At 27.8% G+C, this 20354-nt stretch overlaps 2 protein-coding genes across 2 annotated transcripts; one reads left to right on the forward strand and one right to left on the reverse strand.

The window, feature by feature from the left end:
- The first annotated feature begins 906 nt into the window (after window positions 1-906).
- Window positions 907-10988, forward strand: LOC114120610 (uncharacterized). Its single transcript, XM_027982570.2, has 3 exons — window positions 907-1050; window positions 8337-8503; window positions 10253-10988. The coding sequence occupies exons 2-3, from the start codon at window positions 8356-8358 to the stop codon at window positions 10600-10602; spliced, it is 498 nt and encodes a 165-aa protein (XP_027838371.1). The 5' UTR covers window positions 907-1050; window positions 8337-8355; the 3' UTR covers window positions 10603-10988.
- LOC114120621 (MKRN2 opposite strand protein) lies at window positions 10724-18035 on the reverse strand. The gene is made up of 5 exons (XM_027982587.2): window positions 17816-18035; window positions 16881-17030; window positions 16042-16119; window positions 15739-15945; window positions 10724-12983 (listed from the first exon to the last, which is right to left on the reverse strand). Exons 2-5 carry the CDS (start codon window positions 17006-17008, stop codon window positions 12752-12754), a joined length of 645 nt encoding a protein of 214 aa, XP_027838388.2. The 5' UTR covers window positions 17009-17030; window positions 17816-18035; the 3' UTR covers window positions 10724-12751.
- Between the last annotated feature and the right edge of the window lie 2319 nt (window positions 18036-20354).

The following is a 20354-nucleotide window of genomic DNA, read 5'->3' on the forward strand; positions in this document are numbered from 1 at the left end:
TAGGTATAAATGGTAAAATATAGAAAGAAATATAATATTATGTACTAAAATTACTTAGCGTGCCCCTTCTCCCCCCCCCCCCAAAAAAAAACAAAATAAAATAAAATAATAACCAAAAAATACATCGAAGTATTATAAATCTATACAATACAAAATACTATCAATAACAAACATTTAAAAAACAAATAATACATATAATATATTAACTAGCTTAAGTGAATAAAAAAATAAAAACAAATCGCGGAGCGTCAGTGATTTTTCACACACACAAAAAAAAAAAAATACTGCGAAAAATGTAGACAGCTATCTAGCTTTGATTTGTATAGAATTAAAATGTTAAATAATATACAAGTAATAATAATTAAAAATGTACTTATTACTTAATGGAAAACCAACTGGTGAGGTGAATGGTTTGGAGGATATTCATATTAAATATTGTATAACATACGTGCATAAATGTATAAATTAATAACAATGTTTGTTTACAGGTCCTGATAAAATTATAAAATAATCGTTTTGTTTTTCCCAATAGTAAAATTATCGTCTACCACGTCACTGACTTAACTTAAAACAAGAAATTTTAAGTTAGCTCTCTGTATAAAAGTCTAATAATATAGTGTACTATATTAAATCATGCTCAATACTTGTATTTTCGTAATTTTTAGGAAAAATAAAATAATATCCTATGTACATGTTATAAACCGACGTGAAGAGCTCCAAAATTCCCTACCACGGCCGATCACCATAACGTCTAACAGTAATGATAATACCTATACCTAATAATAATAATGCACTGCGAAGGCGGCCTCTTCCGCCGTCGCGATTTCGACCGTCCCCACCACCACCCCGCTACCTGTCTGTACCTATATAAAACAATCAGACCCGGTCTTGAGGTGGTTCATTTAAAACAGCACAAACCGCTGCACACCATACCTGTTACATACAGATATCATCTGAGGCTACTCTACCCGGTCAACACCGCTGGACACGACTTAAATTTATTTATATAGCACCGCTATATAACTCGGCAACAGACACCTTATCGTCCACGTAAGTATATAATAATATATGTGTATACTATACCTACTGTTAAGTTCGTTTTAATAATATTATTGTTCATTAATATAATAAAACATTAATTTGTCATTTTTTCTATCATTGACATTGTTGTATTATAAATAATTATTACAATACATCTATAGACCGTCTACATTGTACCTATTATAAAACATGATTACGTTTGTCTAATCGGCTTCGATATGTTGTTCCCTGTGCATATTATATTCAGAAATAAAATAATATTAGATTTAAAAATGTGTAATTTCTAACCCATAACCTAACTTATGGTACAGTCATCAATCATACTCTTCTCCCGAGGAAAGTGTAAAATACGCAGTGAATTGTGTCGCTAATCATTTTACAATGAATTTGTGGATTTTTGAAAGAAAAACGCGTCTTTAGCTTATGAGTCGTTAACGTTGTTGTATTTGAAAAAAAACTCGAGATTTTCGTGCTATAATGATAGTATAAGCTTCGATTATAGGTATGCTTTATATCTTTTTCTCAATATGTGTTTAATACAAATGCATAATAATAAACATATCGCGTGTCACTGTGTCAGTCGTGATTGAACCCGACATGCGTATTACAATTTTATGTTATTATATGCTATGCGATTTAGAATTTTTAATACTTTAATATTTATAACATATTATTACTTACCTTCTATTTATTTCAATGTTTGTAAAGCCAATATGATGTTTGCCGATAGCATACATTAATCAATTTTTAGCAGCTGATCGTAAACATTTTATTGTATATTTGTATAAAGATTTGTTTAGATGATTGGAAATTTTTATTTTTTGATGCTTTAATGTGCTTAATATTAAAAGAGAAAAATCGCTAATATTTAATTCAGAATATTATGTGATTTGAGATAGGTATATTTTGTATATAATAGGTACAGGTTCCTTACTCAACACAAAGATATTGATTACCAATAACATTTAAGTTCAGATATAGTTTCGGATAAAAGTAATAAAACCATTCGTCCGATAGAATAAGTTTAATTGATGATTTATACTTTGTATTTGTAGTGCCTGCATGTCGCTACTAATAATGACTAAAAAAATTTATTAGATATATTTTGCTCCCTAAAAATGATTAAACTGTACCTCTACCTAATATTTATTAAATTCATATTTTTATTTTATTTACTGTATGCAATTTAAAAAAAAAAACAGTTGAATACTTCAAGTCATTTATTTAGTTTTTGACTAAGCTAAACATATAGTACCTATTTCTGTGTGAGCATTATTGTAATTTATTTATTTTTTTAACAATAGGTAGGCTATATCTCATTATAGAAAAACAAAAGTATAAAAGGATGGATTGATACTGTACATAAAACATACTATAATAATTATTATTTTCAAAATAAACAAACTTCAAAACTCGTCAGACGTTTAGAATACTTATATTATGATGATTATCGTGATTTTTTTTAAATATTTATTTACCTGTGAGGCGATTATAATGATAATTATCCAATGTTAAATAAAATGTACAAGGTTTTATTTGTATTATTAATTGACTTATAATAATATATTTATTGCATTAACCTAATTGAAATAGTTAGCATTCAAATTTTAAATTATATCCTGATCAAGTATAAAGGAACATTAAAATATCATTAATCAACAGTAAACAGCAGGGCGTTATACAAACAAATAACAATAACGATTACTGCAGGTGGTTACTTTTTGAAGGTGATACAAACTGATTATCGTGTACTTGTTAATTGTTACTATTTCATAACGATTTAATTCTAATCAACGTTTTCGAAATTTCATATAAATAAACGACGTGTGTACGACTGCAGAACCTCTATTGAAATACTTTTTTTTTTAATCTCTAAACAATAATGATTACTTAAAAGATAAATTATTTTTACTTGATCATTCTTATCATTCGTAATTCATTTAAATGAGCGAAGGATATGGTATAAAACACCATGTATGTACTGCAGCTAAATATATTTCTTAATTCATGAAAATGTATGTAATTTATTAATTAGAAGTTATAACACATCCAAGCATAGCTTAAATCAAATATTGTCTATTTGTCTGTATTCTAATCAATCATTTATTTGAAGTCCACTTGTGCTCTATAGTTGTTCTAGTTGTTCGTGACATTGTTAGATATACGCCTGCAGAATTTGTAACAATAGATAATCTGCAAATACTATACTGTACCTATATATACGGAAGTACAACCCACTAAGAGTAAAACATACTAATAGGAGATAATTAGTACACCATTTGTTCAATATTTAATTCATCTACAAACATAACACTTTTTCGGAAAACACTTTCTATTTTAATTCAAGATAAATAGTGCCTTTGCTCCGGTAGAAATCTCAATAGCAGCTGTCGTATGAATATTAAAAATTATTTATTCTTTAGACAGTGGGATGAAGTATTGTCTAACAACAATCAAAAAAGTTTTACACTTTTACTATAATTTTCATTATCGTAAATAAGTCATATTGTTAAGGTGGCATGATTTTGTTTCAAGAGACAAATAAATATATTTCGGCAGTTTAAAGTTAATAAATTATTTTTAAATATTTTTTTTCACTTTTAATCTTGTTCTCTTCTATCTCTTAATAATATGATCTAACTTCATAAGTCGTGACTAATGAATTGGTGATGTTTTTTTTTTTTTTGGACATTTTCGTTTTATTGTGCGTTTACTGTTGGTGTTAAAACGATTGAAAAACCTCCGATCGTCAACATTATCGCTGTATCAATCGAGTATATAAAAGGTAAAAACCTAATACAACCACTAATCTATACACATTGAGAACACATATTTTGTTTTAATACGCCGACCACGGTGATACGTCAAGTCATATAATAAAATAAAATAATAAATGAAAACAATAAAAATAAAGCGTATAATAATGGCCGTGAAAACTGAAAATCGAAATCAGTGGTTTCGACCGAGTGCTGGAAACCGGCACGTGCGCTAATTACCTGTAAATCATAATACGTAACGAAAACGACGTCGCGTGCGATGATGAGTAATAAAATAATAACAATAATCAGTCGTTCGACTCAGTTGACGAAACAACAATGAGTATGACGAGACGATGACGTATTGCGTAATAATCACTGAGCATACATAGGATTTGGACCAAGGTTCAACGCGCTTTTTGTGTGTATAATTTACCACAGTACCTATACTTATTCTGTACGATTTCCGACATGGGCCGGATTCACAGTTACATCGTCATGTCATGTTCTTCGGTATCGTATTCTGATTAACCATTGTAATCATGGTATCGTTCACTAATCACGGTATACCATGAGTTTGGCCGAGTTCGACTATTGGACACGACACGATAGACGACATAGCTGTGAATGCGACTTTACCTTTAAACTTATCATCGCATTGATGATTATTGTCTTTATGTTATTATATTATAGTATAGGTATACGTCAAAATATCGTTTGCAAATCGGTATTATAACGCGTGCAAATCGTACCTACCGTAAATAAAACGATTATTGGAACCGGAAACTGTTCCGATTCTCGAGTCCGTGTTCAGAAAGAGAAACCGGACACGGTTTTCGGCGGGTTTTCTAGTTGTCGTCGTCTGGGCTACATCTCAAGGGGCCAGAAGAACGAAGTTACTTACAATGAAATCAAAATTACAAAAACCGTTAGTCATCAAGGTCCGCCGGCGACGCTAACCGGTCGACAGCGACCCCGAGGACTTGTCCTCGGAAAACCGATCTGTCCCTGTATAATAGGTACTTACCTATCATAATCATGCCATAATCCAGAATTTCTCTTGGAAATTTCAATATACGGCGAGCGAAGGAATATACTCAATACGCATAGGTTAGTTTATTACGACACGCTTTTCAGTCGTCACCATCGCCGACTTGACAATATAAAGTCGATCTTTCTATTTTGCCTCATGTCCGTAATCGGGATCGAGAGACGTAATCGTTTTAAACAACTATTGTACGAACTGTGAAACGTGATAATATAGAGTAGACCCAGTCAAATGGATTCATCGATCCGATGATAATAATCCGATAAAAAGCAATAAAGGCTATTGTATTTTAAATTGTTTGCAATAATGATATATTTCAAAAATGTGTCACAAATATTATGATTCTCTCTGGTTCTCACGCACGTATTTTACAATAATATATATACTTCACGGGGTTTTTCTGTGTAAGCTGTATGTACAATTATTAGAAAAATACAGTAGTCCGCGCTTTGTATACTTGTTCTATAAAGAGACACAACACCGTTTTAATCGTATTATATAATATGAATAAGCAGTATTGTAGCAAAAAATGCACTCGGAGCGGATGTAGATCAATAAGACCCTCTCGACAGCAAACTGCAATCTAAAATCGAAATCAAACCCACGGGCAAAATAGAAGTACTGGCCTGACTGCCTGCCTATCCATAAACGTGTATCAAGAATCATACAAAAACAATGTTGTACCTGTTATTATATATTAGTTTAGCCGCATCGAAACGAGTGTGAAACCAGAACGGTAGGTGTATTATACATGGTCCGGCGGAAAACGATTTTGTTCGAGTCGATTTCGTAACATCGGAGATGTTAAAAACCCGACAATAAACATGGTTTAAACCTACCAATACGGGAAAAAATCAATTTGTCTATAACTCGCTACAGCAGAAGGGGAGGACGATCAGTGAACCGCAGAAATACGGCAACGCGAGCGAGCGAGTTCGAAACAGACGATAATTTCACTAATTTAAATGTGAAACTGAAACCTTGAAGGAAGTTGCATAATACAGTTAGTCCTTGAAAGTGGACGTGATTCGATTTTATCTCCTGGAAGTGAAAGCGTTGTGCACACACGCATTCGAATACATTAAGTGTGTATATATGTGTGTACAGGCCCACGCGTACATACACACATATATATATATGTGGTATATTTATATTTATAATATTAAACCGATCTGTTTTGGTAAATCAAGTTAAATACCTATACTATTTAAATAAGAACAGATTGATTACCGTAGCCCAGGGCCACGAGGCACTTTAATATATAAGTACCTAGTTATCTACTCAAACGTTTGTTCACTAGTATTGACTAGTATGATAGTTTTTTTTTTTTTTTTACTATTAATAATAATTAGTAGGTATTTAAACTATAAAGTTTAGATGAGCCTACGATTTACAAAATTTTATTTGGTGCGACCTACGCGATATGTACAAAATGTGACAACTCACTAAAACAACGATAATTTTTGAACCAACTTTTTTGAACAGATATATTCAATCAAGACGATATTGCATAAAGATCTGTATCTAGTAAACACAGGTCGAAGCGGGATAACCGTATTTTACGGGCTCGAAAACTCGGACGTGAATCGTGTAAATACGTGTATGAAATAATATTATTATTATTATTATTATTATTATTATTCCTTTACTCGGATATATTGTTATAACCTTTCACCGCATTATTACGCGAATAATAGTAATAATATATAAATATTAATGATGGGAAAGTAGTCGTCATTACTGCAAAATATATACACATCGACGCTGTACCTATATTCCGCGAATCGTCGGAGGACACTTGAGCGCACATATTTAATAACATATTATCATTTATCTTACAGAATATAATACTATAGTGGCCAAATATAAAGTAAGATATATAAAATACTACGTATACGATTTACGCATATAAAATATATACTACTACGTATGTAACGATTTTAAGTCTCATAATAAGTTTTACATTTTAACCTGATCGTTCGATTTCACTAAACACTATTAATTATTCAGTCGAAAATGTTTTACTTACCGGGAGCAACTATTGTACCAAAAACGAACGTGTCGTATAGATTAATACTTGGGACTAGCAGAACATTGTTTCTTAACGACCAACATTTTTCACCAATTTAACGAATAAGTAGAAAATGAGAAGAGATCAATAAGACTTTAAATTTATATATCCATACTTATAATAACGGATATATTATTTAGGTATTGTTGTTAGTTATAAACTTCTAAATTATCGTTTTCGAACCATTCATATGTTCAGACTCAAACATACAAATTATATCATAATATGTCATTGCAGTATAATCATTAAATTCGAGTCAGGACATTAACTAGTTTAAGTGTTAAAAGTTTTTGTTTCTCATACAACTTTTAACTTAACCAATTACTTTTTATTGCAATGTAAGCTTAACGAGTTGTTTTTAAGACATGACAAAGTTACTTGAGTAAAAATGTATATTACCTACTACCTAGGTATATATTTCAGTTGAATAAAATATCATTGCTGTAAGTTTCTAAAAAATTAATATTGTTTAACTATTTTTCGTGCAGTTTTACTGTAGTAAATATGTTTAAAATATCAACATTCGTTACCATAAGTTATTATAACTTTAAAATATTTTTGATATTTATTTGTATACAATATGAAAAAAGTTAAAATATATTTTAATAAAATTGTTATGTTAAAAAAAGTAATATACACTTTGAACTTTTAAATTACTTATTAAAAATTATTGAGTTAACGAAACCTTCTTTGTAAAATTTTCGGTGTCTCAAAAGTCAACCAATAACCTAAAACAATGATTCGGGTTGTTGAACCCTCCCTTTCTGCCCTATAGGGACAGCCATAAACGAATGACAAGAAATAACTGAAATATAGGTATACATAATGTTTTTTTGAATTATTGTTCGTCTAAACATTATTGGTCGGAAATAATATCGAAAATGAAAATATATAGTCACCACTTCATATTTGTATTCGTCGCAATGCCCATTCATGATTTTCGATTTCTATTCGTAACACCCGGCTAATTAATTATGGATATTTTATATAGGTAAATATACCAATGTAGAATCTAAAGCTATTCCACTAGCTTCTAATTCAGTTCATGTTCACGACATATTGGTGTCACTATTAGATTTTCTCTTAATAACTTAAATAAAATTTCAAATGCCCATACCTAATACACGGTTACCGCAGTACCGCGTAGTATAGGTACTTCTCATTTAGTACCTAAGTGTATTGTGTATGTACCACGCATATATTAATAGGTAGTTGGTGTCGCCATCCGTAAACAGTTAATTTTCAGTATTATAAAATGTCAATATTTATGTGTTCCATTAATTTATTATTCATCAACAATTCAAAATATTTATATTATAGGTATATTTAAAAATATATGTTCGATTTAATATTTGATATTAGTAGATTTTTTATTATCTTTGACAATGTAATTTAAAATAAATATATATTTTTTTTTCAGTATAATCTATCGAAACAAAATGGATTACAGACTGAGCGTTTTGGCAGTAGTGTTGGGAGTGGCTGCGATTGCACTTTCAGCTGACGAAAAATCACCGACACCAGCACCGGAAGCCGAAGGATCGATCAGGATTTACCGCAGACTAATACCAGCAGATGTCTTAAGAGGTACGTTTGTGAAGTAGCAATAACACTGTTTGGAATGTAGTGTCAATTTAGAGTAATTCAAGATGAATTTAATTGTTGCACAGTAACTATCCAAATTTACTACCTTATATGATATTAATTTTTAGCCTTGTCCCACGCATAGTTACTATTAACTTTTTTTTATCCATTTTCGTACAATCTATATTTGAATACCACGTCACTGCGGTATTTTCTCCATCTTTGGTTGTCACTAAAATGTTGCCGGTTAACTATTAAGTAGATACACAGTTAGATCAACGCGAAGGTTCGTTTGTCCATAAAACAATAACAGCGGTACGGCCTTAATCGAACAGAGGAAGTGTGACGCTTTCCATTTATAGTAAATCATATTTTGATACGGATTCGATTATTCACAAATCAAAATAGAAATCTCAAGAACATTGATGTTTTTAATTGTGGCTGTTTATGGACACGACATCTGATAGAAAATTATAAAAAGTCAATAAAACGAAGAAGATAAAATTATAATGGCAGATTTATTACACAATTAGTATAATATGTGTGTGTTAGGTAGTTAATAATTATCATTATTACTACATATCAACTCGTGTGACACTCTTTTCAGTTAAAATGTACCTACCCTTTCCTTTTCGGCCAGTACAGTTTTCTTTAAAATTTACAATTATAACAACTGAAATAGAAAATGTTTATATTTAATTAAATATGATTTCTAATTATCAATAAAATTATTACATACAACTGCGTGAAAAGAATAAGCCTTTTAAGATTATTTTTAATTTTATTTGTTATAATTATTTATGATATTAATTTGACAAATTTGTGTGAAAATATAATAAAATAAAATAACATGCAATAAAATGTTTCAACATATTTCTACTATTTTTATAGTCTTTAAAGTAAGTTTAATTTGGTTTATAATTGTTTTTTCGAAAATAAAGATCAACCATAGTTCAATAGTTGTTACTTATTCGATATGATATTAATTTAAAAATTGTCTAGTTCAGTTGTAATAATTTCTAAGCCTTTAAAAAAAATTATGGTGTCTGAAAAGTAACTGTAAGCCTTGACCGAAAAGAGGAACGTCCATTGTATTTACTACCTACTCATAATATTTGTTAAATACTTCTCAGTTCTCCCATAGGTCAAAATAGTTAGGTCTTTTCTTAAAAACTATAGCTTCATAACATTTATTTCATAGAATATTATTAGGTAGGTACCATAGTCCCATAATAGGTATTGGACACATACATTTCTTTATATAGTAGATAATCACAATTACGTGGACAGGAATTTAAAGAAAAAAGAGAGATTTAAATATATACTCATTGTATATCCCATCTCATTTACAGCATATCTGCATATGCCATATACTAATATTAGTACTATTACTAAAAAACTATATTAAAATAATATATAGACAAATAAAATTATCAAATTAGTAATGAAAAAATCATGATAATTAGCTCTGTATTGGTTAAACTAGAATTTATACTGTACTAATGTACTATCATTTACTTATATTATAAATGTCGACTATACCTACTCTGTACTCAAAAAAGGTTATTATAGGTTTTTAATTTTTAATATATTTAACACTTTAATAGTACCTAATAAAAAACAACGCTAGGACATAGTGATAACTTATTTGGATCTTGTAATTGAAACATTATCGTTTTCCATCGTTATAAATAACGTAACCTATACCTATTCAATTATAATAATATGTAACGTGTGTATTTGTATTCACAGATTTTCCCGGACTATGTTTCGCATCGACCAAATGCGCCACCGTGGAGCCAGGACACACATGGGAGCTATCGCCGTTCTGCGGCCGTTCCACATGCGTACAAGGCGAGGGCACCGACAGACTTCTAGAGCTGGTCGAAGACTGCGGTCCATATCCCAAGTCCAACCCCAAATGTAAATTGTCCGAAAAGACCAACAAGACGGCCAGTTTCCCTGACTGCTGTCCTGTGTTCGACTGTGAGCCCGGTGTAAAGCTCGAATATCCCGAACTTACGGTAGTTGAGAACTCGGAATCATCTGAAGGCGGCGCTGACAGTACCACCACCACGTCCACAGAAAAACCCAAAAATTGATGATGAGGGAAATGTGAAAGATCAGTTAACCCTCAACCCCTACACCCCCTCGCACTGCAGTCATCATCCCCGCAACATCGCCCCGCGCACTTCTCATTATTATTAATATTACCTACCTATATTTTTTTTTATTTTTTTTTTTTATTTTTTAACACGACTCACTGTATACAAAATGTTTTTAAAAAAAAAATCTGTTGTACAATTTGTATATTTATATATATATATACATAAGTGTATCTATAAAACATATACACATATTACTAGATTAAAATGTCAATGTCATAATTATGATGATATATATTATGATTATACTTTTGATAAAGTTCCCTATTAATTAATTACTAGTGTATAATCGTGAAAAAAAAATCAACTAAGTTTTTAATTAATCATTTTTTTTTTTTTTTATTACCTACTATCTATTATTATTGCACCTATTCTATACCTACGTATACTATAACACACAAATAATTATAGTATTAAACATTGTAGAGATGTGCGTGCTGATCTGTCATTAGACAGTAACCAAAACACACAAAATATATAAGATAGGATAGAATTGGTGGGTTGAAACACTTTAGAACACTATTTTCCAGTTATTTTTCATTAGCACAATATTCTAGTTTAACTGTCCACCGAGGACCAGGGTATTTGTGTTTCATATCAGAGATTAGATGTTTTTATTTTTATTGCAAGTTACAATTTACAAAACATTTAATCAAAACTTGTTGGAGAGGATACTAACATAACAAAATCAAACCTATAAATACATGTTTTCATATTTAATCATAGAATTGTCATGAAACATTTCATTATGAATAAGTAGATTTTATGAATATTTGTACCTACTTTCGTCGAAGGATTTTTTTTTTAAAGCTTATTGGTATAAACATTTGTTGATTTGCGATTGACACAACTAGACTTTATTAATAATTACCTATTTTAAAGTCTTAAATGTACATTATACGGAATATTAAAACTTAAAAACAACAATCAAAGAAATAAAGATACCTAATTTTTTCTATCCGTAACAAATAAAAAAAATTAGATGTACATTGTACAACATCTTTACTCATTTTTAAGCAAATATTGAGATTACGCGATAGTTATTACAGCACCCGCGCTTTAAGATTTTTAACAATTTTGCCAAATTTTATAATCATTTTCGTCTACAACTTATTTGTGCATAATTTTCGAACAATAGAAATCTTTTTTCGGAGAAATTTAATCACTTAGGATGTACATAACCAGCATACCTCTCCAAATTTTCGAATTGGTCGATGGTGAAACATATAATACTCAAACATTTTCTTTCACCCTATAAGGCTTAAAACTTTTTGTCTACCTAATCATAACCTAACCTTTTAAGTTGATCGATAATTTGTTCACTATTATTATTTATAACACTAAAATTACAACATAGGTATATTAGTACATCAAAAATTAAAAAAATCCTTTTTTAATTGCCTGTATTCTCAAAATTTGTAATTGTTTAATAAATAAGGTTTTCTCTTCGTGTTAAACAAAATAGTTTTATTGCAACGTATTGTTAATACACCGCAATCGGAAACTGAACTAAAGCGTATAATGTTTGTTATAACTTATAACTTTATAAGTTTAATCAATTATCGCTGGAAACGTTTAATAAAAATAGTGTAAGAAATAAAGCACTAAAGATTAAAGCTTGTCCCTCACTCCCACGCGGCTCATATACTTGAGCGAGCACGGTAATTGCGATTATTACATTAGGTAGGTAATAGTAGGTATTCATACTGATAGGAAATTACGATTAAAAATAAAATACATATATACTTTAGAAATATACAGACACCCTATACACCAAAAACTGTACAAACAAGCTGGTTTTTATTGTTCACAATTTTGTGCACAAATGAGTTGTCATAAATTTAAAAAATATATTGTGTTATGTGCGCAAATGATTCTCAGCCTTATTGCCTACATTTAACTCCTTAAAAATCGTTTCTGATAAGCATTCTCAAGATTTTTATGACCACAATACTGTCAAATTAAATAAAGTATATCAGTTCGACAGTTAATTTTAAGCCAATTTGACTATTGATGAAAATGGAATAATATTAATATTAAACATAAAAAAGAAAAACTTTATGTACCTATGTACAGTAGTTGTATTTTATTGTGTACACAATATTTCATTCGACGGTTGGCTGTAAATATAGAAACCATTTTGTATTATTTTTCTGTAGAGATAAATGTATTTATAAGCTTTTATCGTAGTTGGAGCTACATATAATTCTGCAAAATCTTCTCTCGTTTCGATATGATGTACCGGCGATTTGAAGGTGTAAAACTGTTTCATAAAAGCTATTATGAACGAAAAACAATTGTGATCCTCTTCGTTGTATCTATTGAGTAAAAAACAAGAACATCACTTTAAAGTTTAAACCGTGAAAACGAATTATAACAAGAAATAAATTCATCAATACAATAAATAAACCTAGGTTTTTTTTATATATAATTTATTTTATGATAGAAAAATTTAAACTCAAATAAAAAGAAATACAATGCTATTAAAAAACAACAAGTTAATTAATTTTGGACATTTAGAGTAGTATGAAATATTACAATAAAAACTAACTGTTCTCCGAGTCCAAGTATTAAAAAGGTGTGATTTTCTTATTGACATACAACTTTAAAGATCTTTAGCTCTTATGGTTAGATAAAATCGTACCCATATGTATAGACTCTACTTTACAGACACATAATGAACTAAATGGAACTTCAAGAAGAATCCGTTTTACTCAAAATTTTTAATATTAGAGTAAATTAACCTAATATCAAATTTAAAGATACTATTATCTAGGACTGATGAACTTTACAAAACACATTCAAAATTCAAACGCAAATAACTTACTTCAAAATCTAAGTATAAAAAAACCTAATAGAGGCCTCTGATAATAATAACCCTGATATATAATATAAAGTAATATACCTAGATACATATATATATATAGATAATTTGTATTTATGTTATAGGTAATCTCTTATTTTTTATTTCATTTTGGAGTCGCACACCACCTTCGCCCCCTCTTTTAGAACCGTCCCTGTGGCTGACTATAAAACTATTACACATAATAATTAATTCAAAACGTTTAATGCAATAATGCAACTACTATAGTATTATTCAATAAAATTTTTTTTTAAATATTTATAAAATATATCTTTATGAAAATTATTGAATTAATTGTATAAAACAGTTTATACAAACAACTTTTAAAAGAACTTAGGTGATTACTGTATTCAAATATATGCACTAAATTAAAGACTGCGGGTGATGTGTGTTGTGGTGACATGAAAGAAACATTAAAAAATAGTTGAAAACAAGATCCAACGGTCAATTAATTAAAACTAAATACATTTTTTAAGAGACATAAAGACACATTTGTATAGGACGATTATAATTTCAATGACAACTGTAAAACTACAAGCCCCAATAAAAATGTATAAGTAAGTTTAGAATATATTTTTCCGCGTAGATAGCATATAAGTGTACCTATTTTTTTTTAAACAAAATTTGAATTTCAAATGCTAATAAATAAATATCATAACCATGTATCTTTAATATTTTTAAATAAAAATGTATTTATTAATTCAACTTTCTAGTAAACTTTTGTTTTAATATACATATAAAAATTTATGAGGAATATTGTAATAAATTTTCATAATATCTTAGATACAAAAAAAAGTTGTCAATGTATTTTTAACTATAAAATAATTTGTAATTATTCGGGATTTTTAAAATTCTAACATTTATAAAAAAATTATTTTGGTCATGTATTTTGGATAATTTTTAATTGATAAATTGAAAAAACCATTAAGAAACTTATAATTAAATTTCAAAGTTTGTTTACTCGTCTAATTTTTTTTTATTGATATTGAAAAAAATGAAATAAATACTAAAAAAAGTGGGAGAGGAAGGATCACTCTGCTGTACAGAAGGTATTGAGTGGATCACTGCAATGTAATGGATGTGTTAAATTTTAATTTAATGATATATTATTGTATACAAAATAAGTGTATTATAATAGTGAACTGTAAATAATTTAAAATAGCTGCTTATAAAATATGCTGCATATTATGTCTTTTTAATAATTTTATAACTTATGAGAAAAATTGTATCACATGAAACATAACTAATACTTCATATATGACAAAAATTTTTACAATTTTTATAATATTTGTTTTCAGAATAATTACAACAAACTAACAAATATTGTTTGATAAAATTTTATTTTTCGTTAAAATATTAAATATTGTCAATATTTGATTTTAAATCACATATAAAGTTATAAAACTATGGCTTTCGTTTAACTTAATTTCAATAAAAACAACTTAGTAGGATTTTTATATTAAATTGTTAAACCTACAAATTTAAATTTAAAATTAAATAGAATTTTAAGTACAAAATTACAATGAAAAATTATCTACAGTGAAACTTCCATATAACGAACATCCATTTAGCAAAATTTTCTATCCAACAAATTATTTTTGAGGACTATGATCTTCATTGTTAATCATGCGTTTATTCTATTTAACAAATTTCTCTATAAAACAATTGTTTTTTTTTGTTCCCCATGAGACTTTGTTAAATAGAAGTTTCACTGCATTATGAAATTGTAACATTGTACCAATTTTCGAAGTGGAATCAAGAATTTTTATAAAGTTGGCTTTCCACTTTGTCTTTATTGCCTTTATAATACTACCATATCATTGAAAATAATTGTTCATTAAATTAAGCTAATTGCAAATTCAATTTTTACAACAAAAACAATAACAAATCCCAATGCCTTGTATTTCTTAAATATTTATAATATATTATATAAGTAAGACATATAAAACCAGCTATTTGGTTTAGTTTAAAAAAACAATAATCTATTTTATGATATGTATATTTTTTTCATGTACCACTTTTTAACTTTCTGTGTCAATGAAGTTGTTAGAACTAAGTATGTGTGTGGGGATTAGGGGGGGGCTTCATGTATATATAATCATTTTTTTATTGAATTAATATATTATAATGAAACACCCTATCCCTGCTCTAATTGTTTACGATTATTACTAATTATAATTCAATTTATTTTCAATTTAAAATCAACAAACCTAGAACTGTTCCAACATTCATTTTTTACTATATTTGTTAATACAGTATCCCAATATTTTTCCATAAAATGATCATTTAGTTGAAACACAACTAAACATTCTTGCCAATTGTCTGTATCCTCAATGATTCCATTCCAATCGTAAGATACAACAGTACCCCTTGAAGATGTTACTCCAATATGTAAATCATCCATTAATTGGTAGTTACTAGTAAAATTGTAAGATCATTTTTTTCATATAGTGAATATCTCAAATTAAATTGTTCTTAATAAATTAAATAACTAAAATCTTAAATACACTCACTTTAAAAAATCGCCTTGAGTTGGTTTCACGATAATAGAGCATGATTGCTGAGATGCTCTTACAAAAGGATAAGGAACTCTTAAAAATAAAAAATGTAAGTATTTTAAATGTATTTATTTTAAACTTGTCTTGGGGAATTGTTTTTCATTGATACAGATTTGTATGACATATTAAAGATTAAATATTAAGTATATTATAAAAACTACTTTAGTAATTTATTTTAAATTTTTAACTTAATATAAAGCTGTAAAGTGTTGTAATTGAATTTCATAAATTTAATCCTTTTAAAAACCATTTGATAATTGATGCAAAATCCAGCTTAGATTTTATTAATAAATGGAATTTGTTTATTTAACCTAATAGTTTAATATAAACAATACATCCATATTAATTTTTAAATTATTATTATTATTTAGCCAAACATACCATTCCTGTAAGTAGTAAGTAATAGACAATGCCGGCAGAAGGCATGTGCGTCCTGTGAGATCTCACAAGGCTGCAATTTTTTTTGTAATTTTAGGGGCGGCATTGTTTATAAAAAAAATATATAAATCATGTAAGGGCAGCATATTATAGCCTATAGGTAATTGGCATAGAGCAGCGAAAAGCCTAGCGCCAGCACTGGTAATACAGACTTATTTTAATGATCTTGTTAAATTAACTTAATATTATATTTATAAGTCTAAACGAGCATATTAAGGGTTAGGTGTTAATAAAATAACACTTTGTAATCAGATATTGCTCCATTACTTGCATAAGTTTTAATTTATAAAATTAGATTTTATCAACATTAAAAATGTTTCAATGTAAAGAATAAAAAAAAATATTTAATAGTTTACCTGACTGGAATATTTTGCATATATTTTAAACATTTTTTGCAAATAGGACAATTAGTTGGAATGTTTATACAGTATATGTTCTTATGATTACAATGTTGAAAACTAATTATACCTGAATCATTATTCATAACAGTTGGTTAAACCATAAATCTGTAACAAAAAAATAAAAAATTGCATTATAAATATTGTATGTGATTGTTGACTATTTTGTAATGCCTATAAAAAAAAAAAATCAAAAATAATGTTAACAAAATTACAATATTTTACATTTCATGATTAAAGGCAAAAATTAAATTTGAACTTTCACTCATACTCAAAGACTGTATTTATTCAGATATTATAAATTGGAAATAGATTTATTTTTATATCAAATAGTATTATGATTTAATATTAGTGAATTTTAATTGAATATCAACATTAATGAATATCATTTCCACTGGTTTTTACAGAGATTTTAATAGTGGATACGTATAATATTATATACCTAGTAATCAGTAATACATTATAAGTAAAAATAAATACTTAATCAATTAAAAATATATTTAGAACCTTGTCAATATAAATAATTAACATAGTTAATACATAATATTATGGAAGTCCTCATAACATATTATTTTCCATTCATTATCTATAATATTATAATGATTATTGTTTTTTTATATTCAAACAAAAATAGTTAAACCTAAATAACATTCTATACAATATAGGTATTATGACATACCTATACCATATAAACTAAAATACAAGGATAATCCATTTAAAATAAATAGTGATTATCCAGAATCAATTATAATTTTTTTCTTGAGTAAAAAAAATAACTCATATTTTATAGTTTGATTCTTACAGCTACAGTTCTTGGAGGTTTAATTATAAGTAAAAAGATCTTTACAGATTTAATAAAATAAGATAATTTAATTAAATATTTTTATTCTTACCAATGTTGCGATAATTTGATAATGCCAACCAGTAGTAGGTATGTAGTTAATATTGTAGTACACACTAATTTTTGTAAAACTTTAAAGAAACTATAGTAGGTAACAATTAAGATTTACTTTCAACTGAAAAATTGTAAATTACCATTGATATTATTATTTATGTAAGATACAAATAATTAAAAACTTAAATTTTGAAACTAATATAGTACTATTAAAGTGATATGAGATATTATGATAATTGATAATATACAAGCAACCTGTTACTAAAAGATAGTATTTATGATAAATAATATTAGTTATGTGCATAGAGTACTCTGTGGTTATGTGCACTGAGATAGATAATAATGTACTATGTAGTATATATTGTATATTGTATATTTTTATCTATCTCAGTGGTTATATGCAGATTTCTTTATAGAATATAGATTCTGTGGTTGTGTCTATCACAGATATCTATTCTATACTTGATAGAAATCTAAGGTGGCGATACGGTAGGTTAACTTGTATTATTAAAGCAGATTTGCATGTTTTTTAACAGTCCAAAAAGTAGCTAGATAAGCTACAAATTTGAATCTTAAACTAATATGTTGGTATGCAAAATTAAATATTGCATATTTTTGCATAATTGGACCATTTTAAATTTGTATACATATTTTAGCAATTTTCTAAAATAAAATGCATAATATTTACAAAAAAAATAGTATTAAGTTATTAATACTAATACTTGACGCTATGTCATACGTAAATACTAAATCCCGCGAATATGGTGAGAAAAAAATCGTGTAATATAATACAACTAGGTACCTATTACAATTATTTACAATTACATGTACTTACGCTATAATTCACTATAAGTTATAACTTATAAGTTTATAATTATTAACTAAACAAATAAAATAAAGTTTAATTTAGGTACCACTACAATAATTTATTGTCGATAATGATCTCGATAACGAAAAACTATATAGTAATGGACTGATGGACGATGGACCACTTTTTATTTAGATGAGAGAATGTTCAAAATGCAACATACATTATACAAAATACTATTTATTTCAACTAGGTACCTATTTAATACATTTTTTTGTTCCATATTAATTATTTATTGAATTATATACATTTTTAAACTAAATAAATTCAATTAACATGCATTTTTGTGTACATATTTTTGCATATTTGAATGAAAATCAGTACATAAATGCAAAATGCATGCATATTTCGTACATTTTTAGTGCATATAATTCAAGGCCCTAATTATTATTATTGTGTGTCCGACACTGAGGTTTAACTTTTAACTTTTAAACGTTTAATTTAACGGTACACGATTATACGTTTCCAACATTCCAACGTCTGTCGTTCTCTGCAACTTCTACCGCGGTTGTGGCTTATAAAGGTTATAATATTATAGGTGTCTACATAGAACAATAGTACATGAGAATATTTATAATCTTTTTAATGAAACAATAAATTTTTTTTAATTTAAACTCCAAACCAGTACATAACCAAAATAAATTAATTTACATATTATATGATACGGCCAATGGGGGGGGGGCATGGTACACAAAATACACCAAATATGTAAATTAATATTTCTGATCACTAATCATACAAATAATTAAAAAAAAATAATAATAATCATAATTTAAAAAATACACTTTCCTTAACAATACCTGTACATGTTATTTTTATAAATGTTTAATTAAAAAAAATTCATTATATTATATCTATTACTGTAATTTATACTCTTAAATATGTGTTAGATAATGTGTTCATGTTTACGTAATATTTTTTCAATGTCTCAAAAACTACCAGAGAATTCTGAAAACCTATTCACTATAATATAGACTTTTATGTGTTTTAAAGTTCCTATTTTCGTACTTAGGTACCTAATACATGTGTCCTCGATTTTCAATCGATAGAAGCTATTGCAGGTGGCTACAGGTTTGTATAAACGGAGTATCGTCTATTATTTATGAGCTATACGAAGTATATTTACACTTATTTTCACACCCACAGTTTACACGGAAATCGTATTTATAAAAAAAATATTTTCGGTTGAATTGACCATTATTATAAAAAATATTATGTAAGCAATAGATATACGTAGCTAATACACTTGATTCTTGTTTTTAAAAGATCACATTAATTGAAATTAGTATCTACCTATTATCTAATCATTCTTATTCTTAAAACTATTACTGTGTTCGTTTTTGGTCATCTGAGCCCAACTTGATTTACAACAATTTATCGTAATCAATTATTTATTAAGCTATAAACCTATATAGTGGTACATTGGTAGGTATCTAATTAAGGTAAGTACCTTATTGTTATTTATTATTCGAATGTTAATATTTCTTATTATGCCGACCAGTATCAGCAGGTCACTATAGGTACCTAATATAAATTTTAAAATACTTTGAATAGGTTGGGTTAAGTTTAATTATATTTCATAACTCCGTATCGACCGTATCACAAGATCGTTTTTAAAACATGTCAACAAATGTTTAAAACATGGGAATATAGAATATGGGATTTTGCG

This window comes from Aphis gossypii, chromosome X, assembly GCF_020184175.1.
Source record: "Aphis gossypii isolate Hap1 chromosome X, ASM2018417v2, whole genome shotgun sequence".
NCBI lineage: Eukaryota > Metazoa > Arthropoda > Insecta > Hemiptera > Aphididae > Aphis > Aphis gossypii.

Coding starts and splice junctions, on each gene's coding strand:
- LOC114120610 (XM_027982570.2), top strand. CDS start 8,356: ATGGATTACAGACTGAGCGTTTTGGCAGTAGTGTTGGGAGTGGCTGCG. Junction 8,504..10,252: donor ACCAGCAGATGTCTTAAGAG/GTACGTTTGTGA, acceptor TTGTATTCACAG/ATTTTCCCGGACTATGTTTC.
- LOC114120621 (XM_027982587.2), bottom strand. CDS start 17,008: ATGAATAATGATTCAGGTATAATTAGTTTTCAACATTGTAATCATAAG. Junction 16,120..16,880: donor ATGCAAAATATTCCAGTCAG/GTAAACTATTAA, acceptor TTTATTTTTAAG/AGTTCCTTATCCTTTTGTAA. Junction 15,946..16,041: donor ACTCAAGGCGATTTTTTAAA/GTGAGTGTATTT, acceptor CAATTTTACTAG/TAACTACCAATTAATGGATG.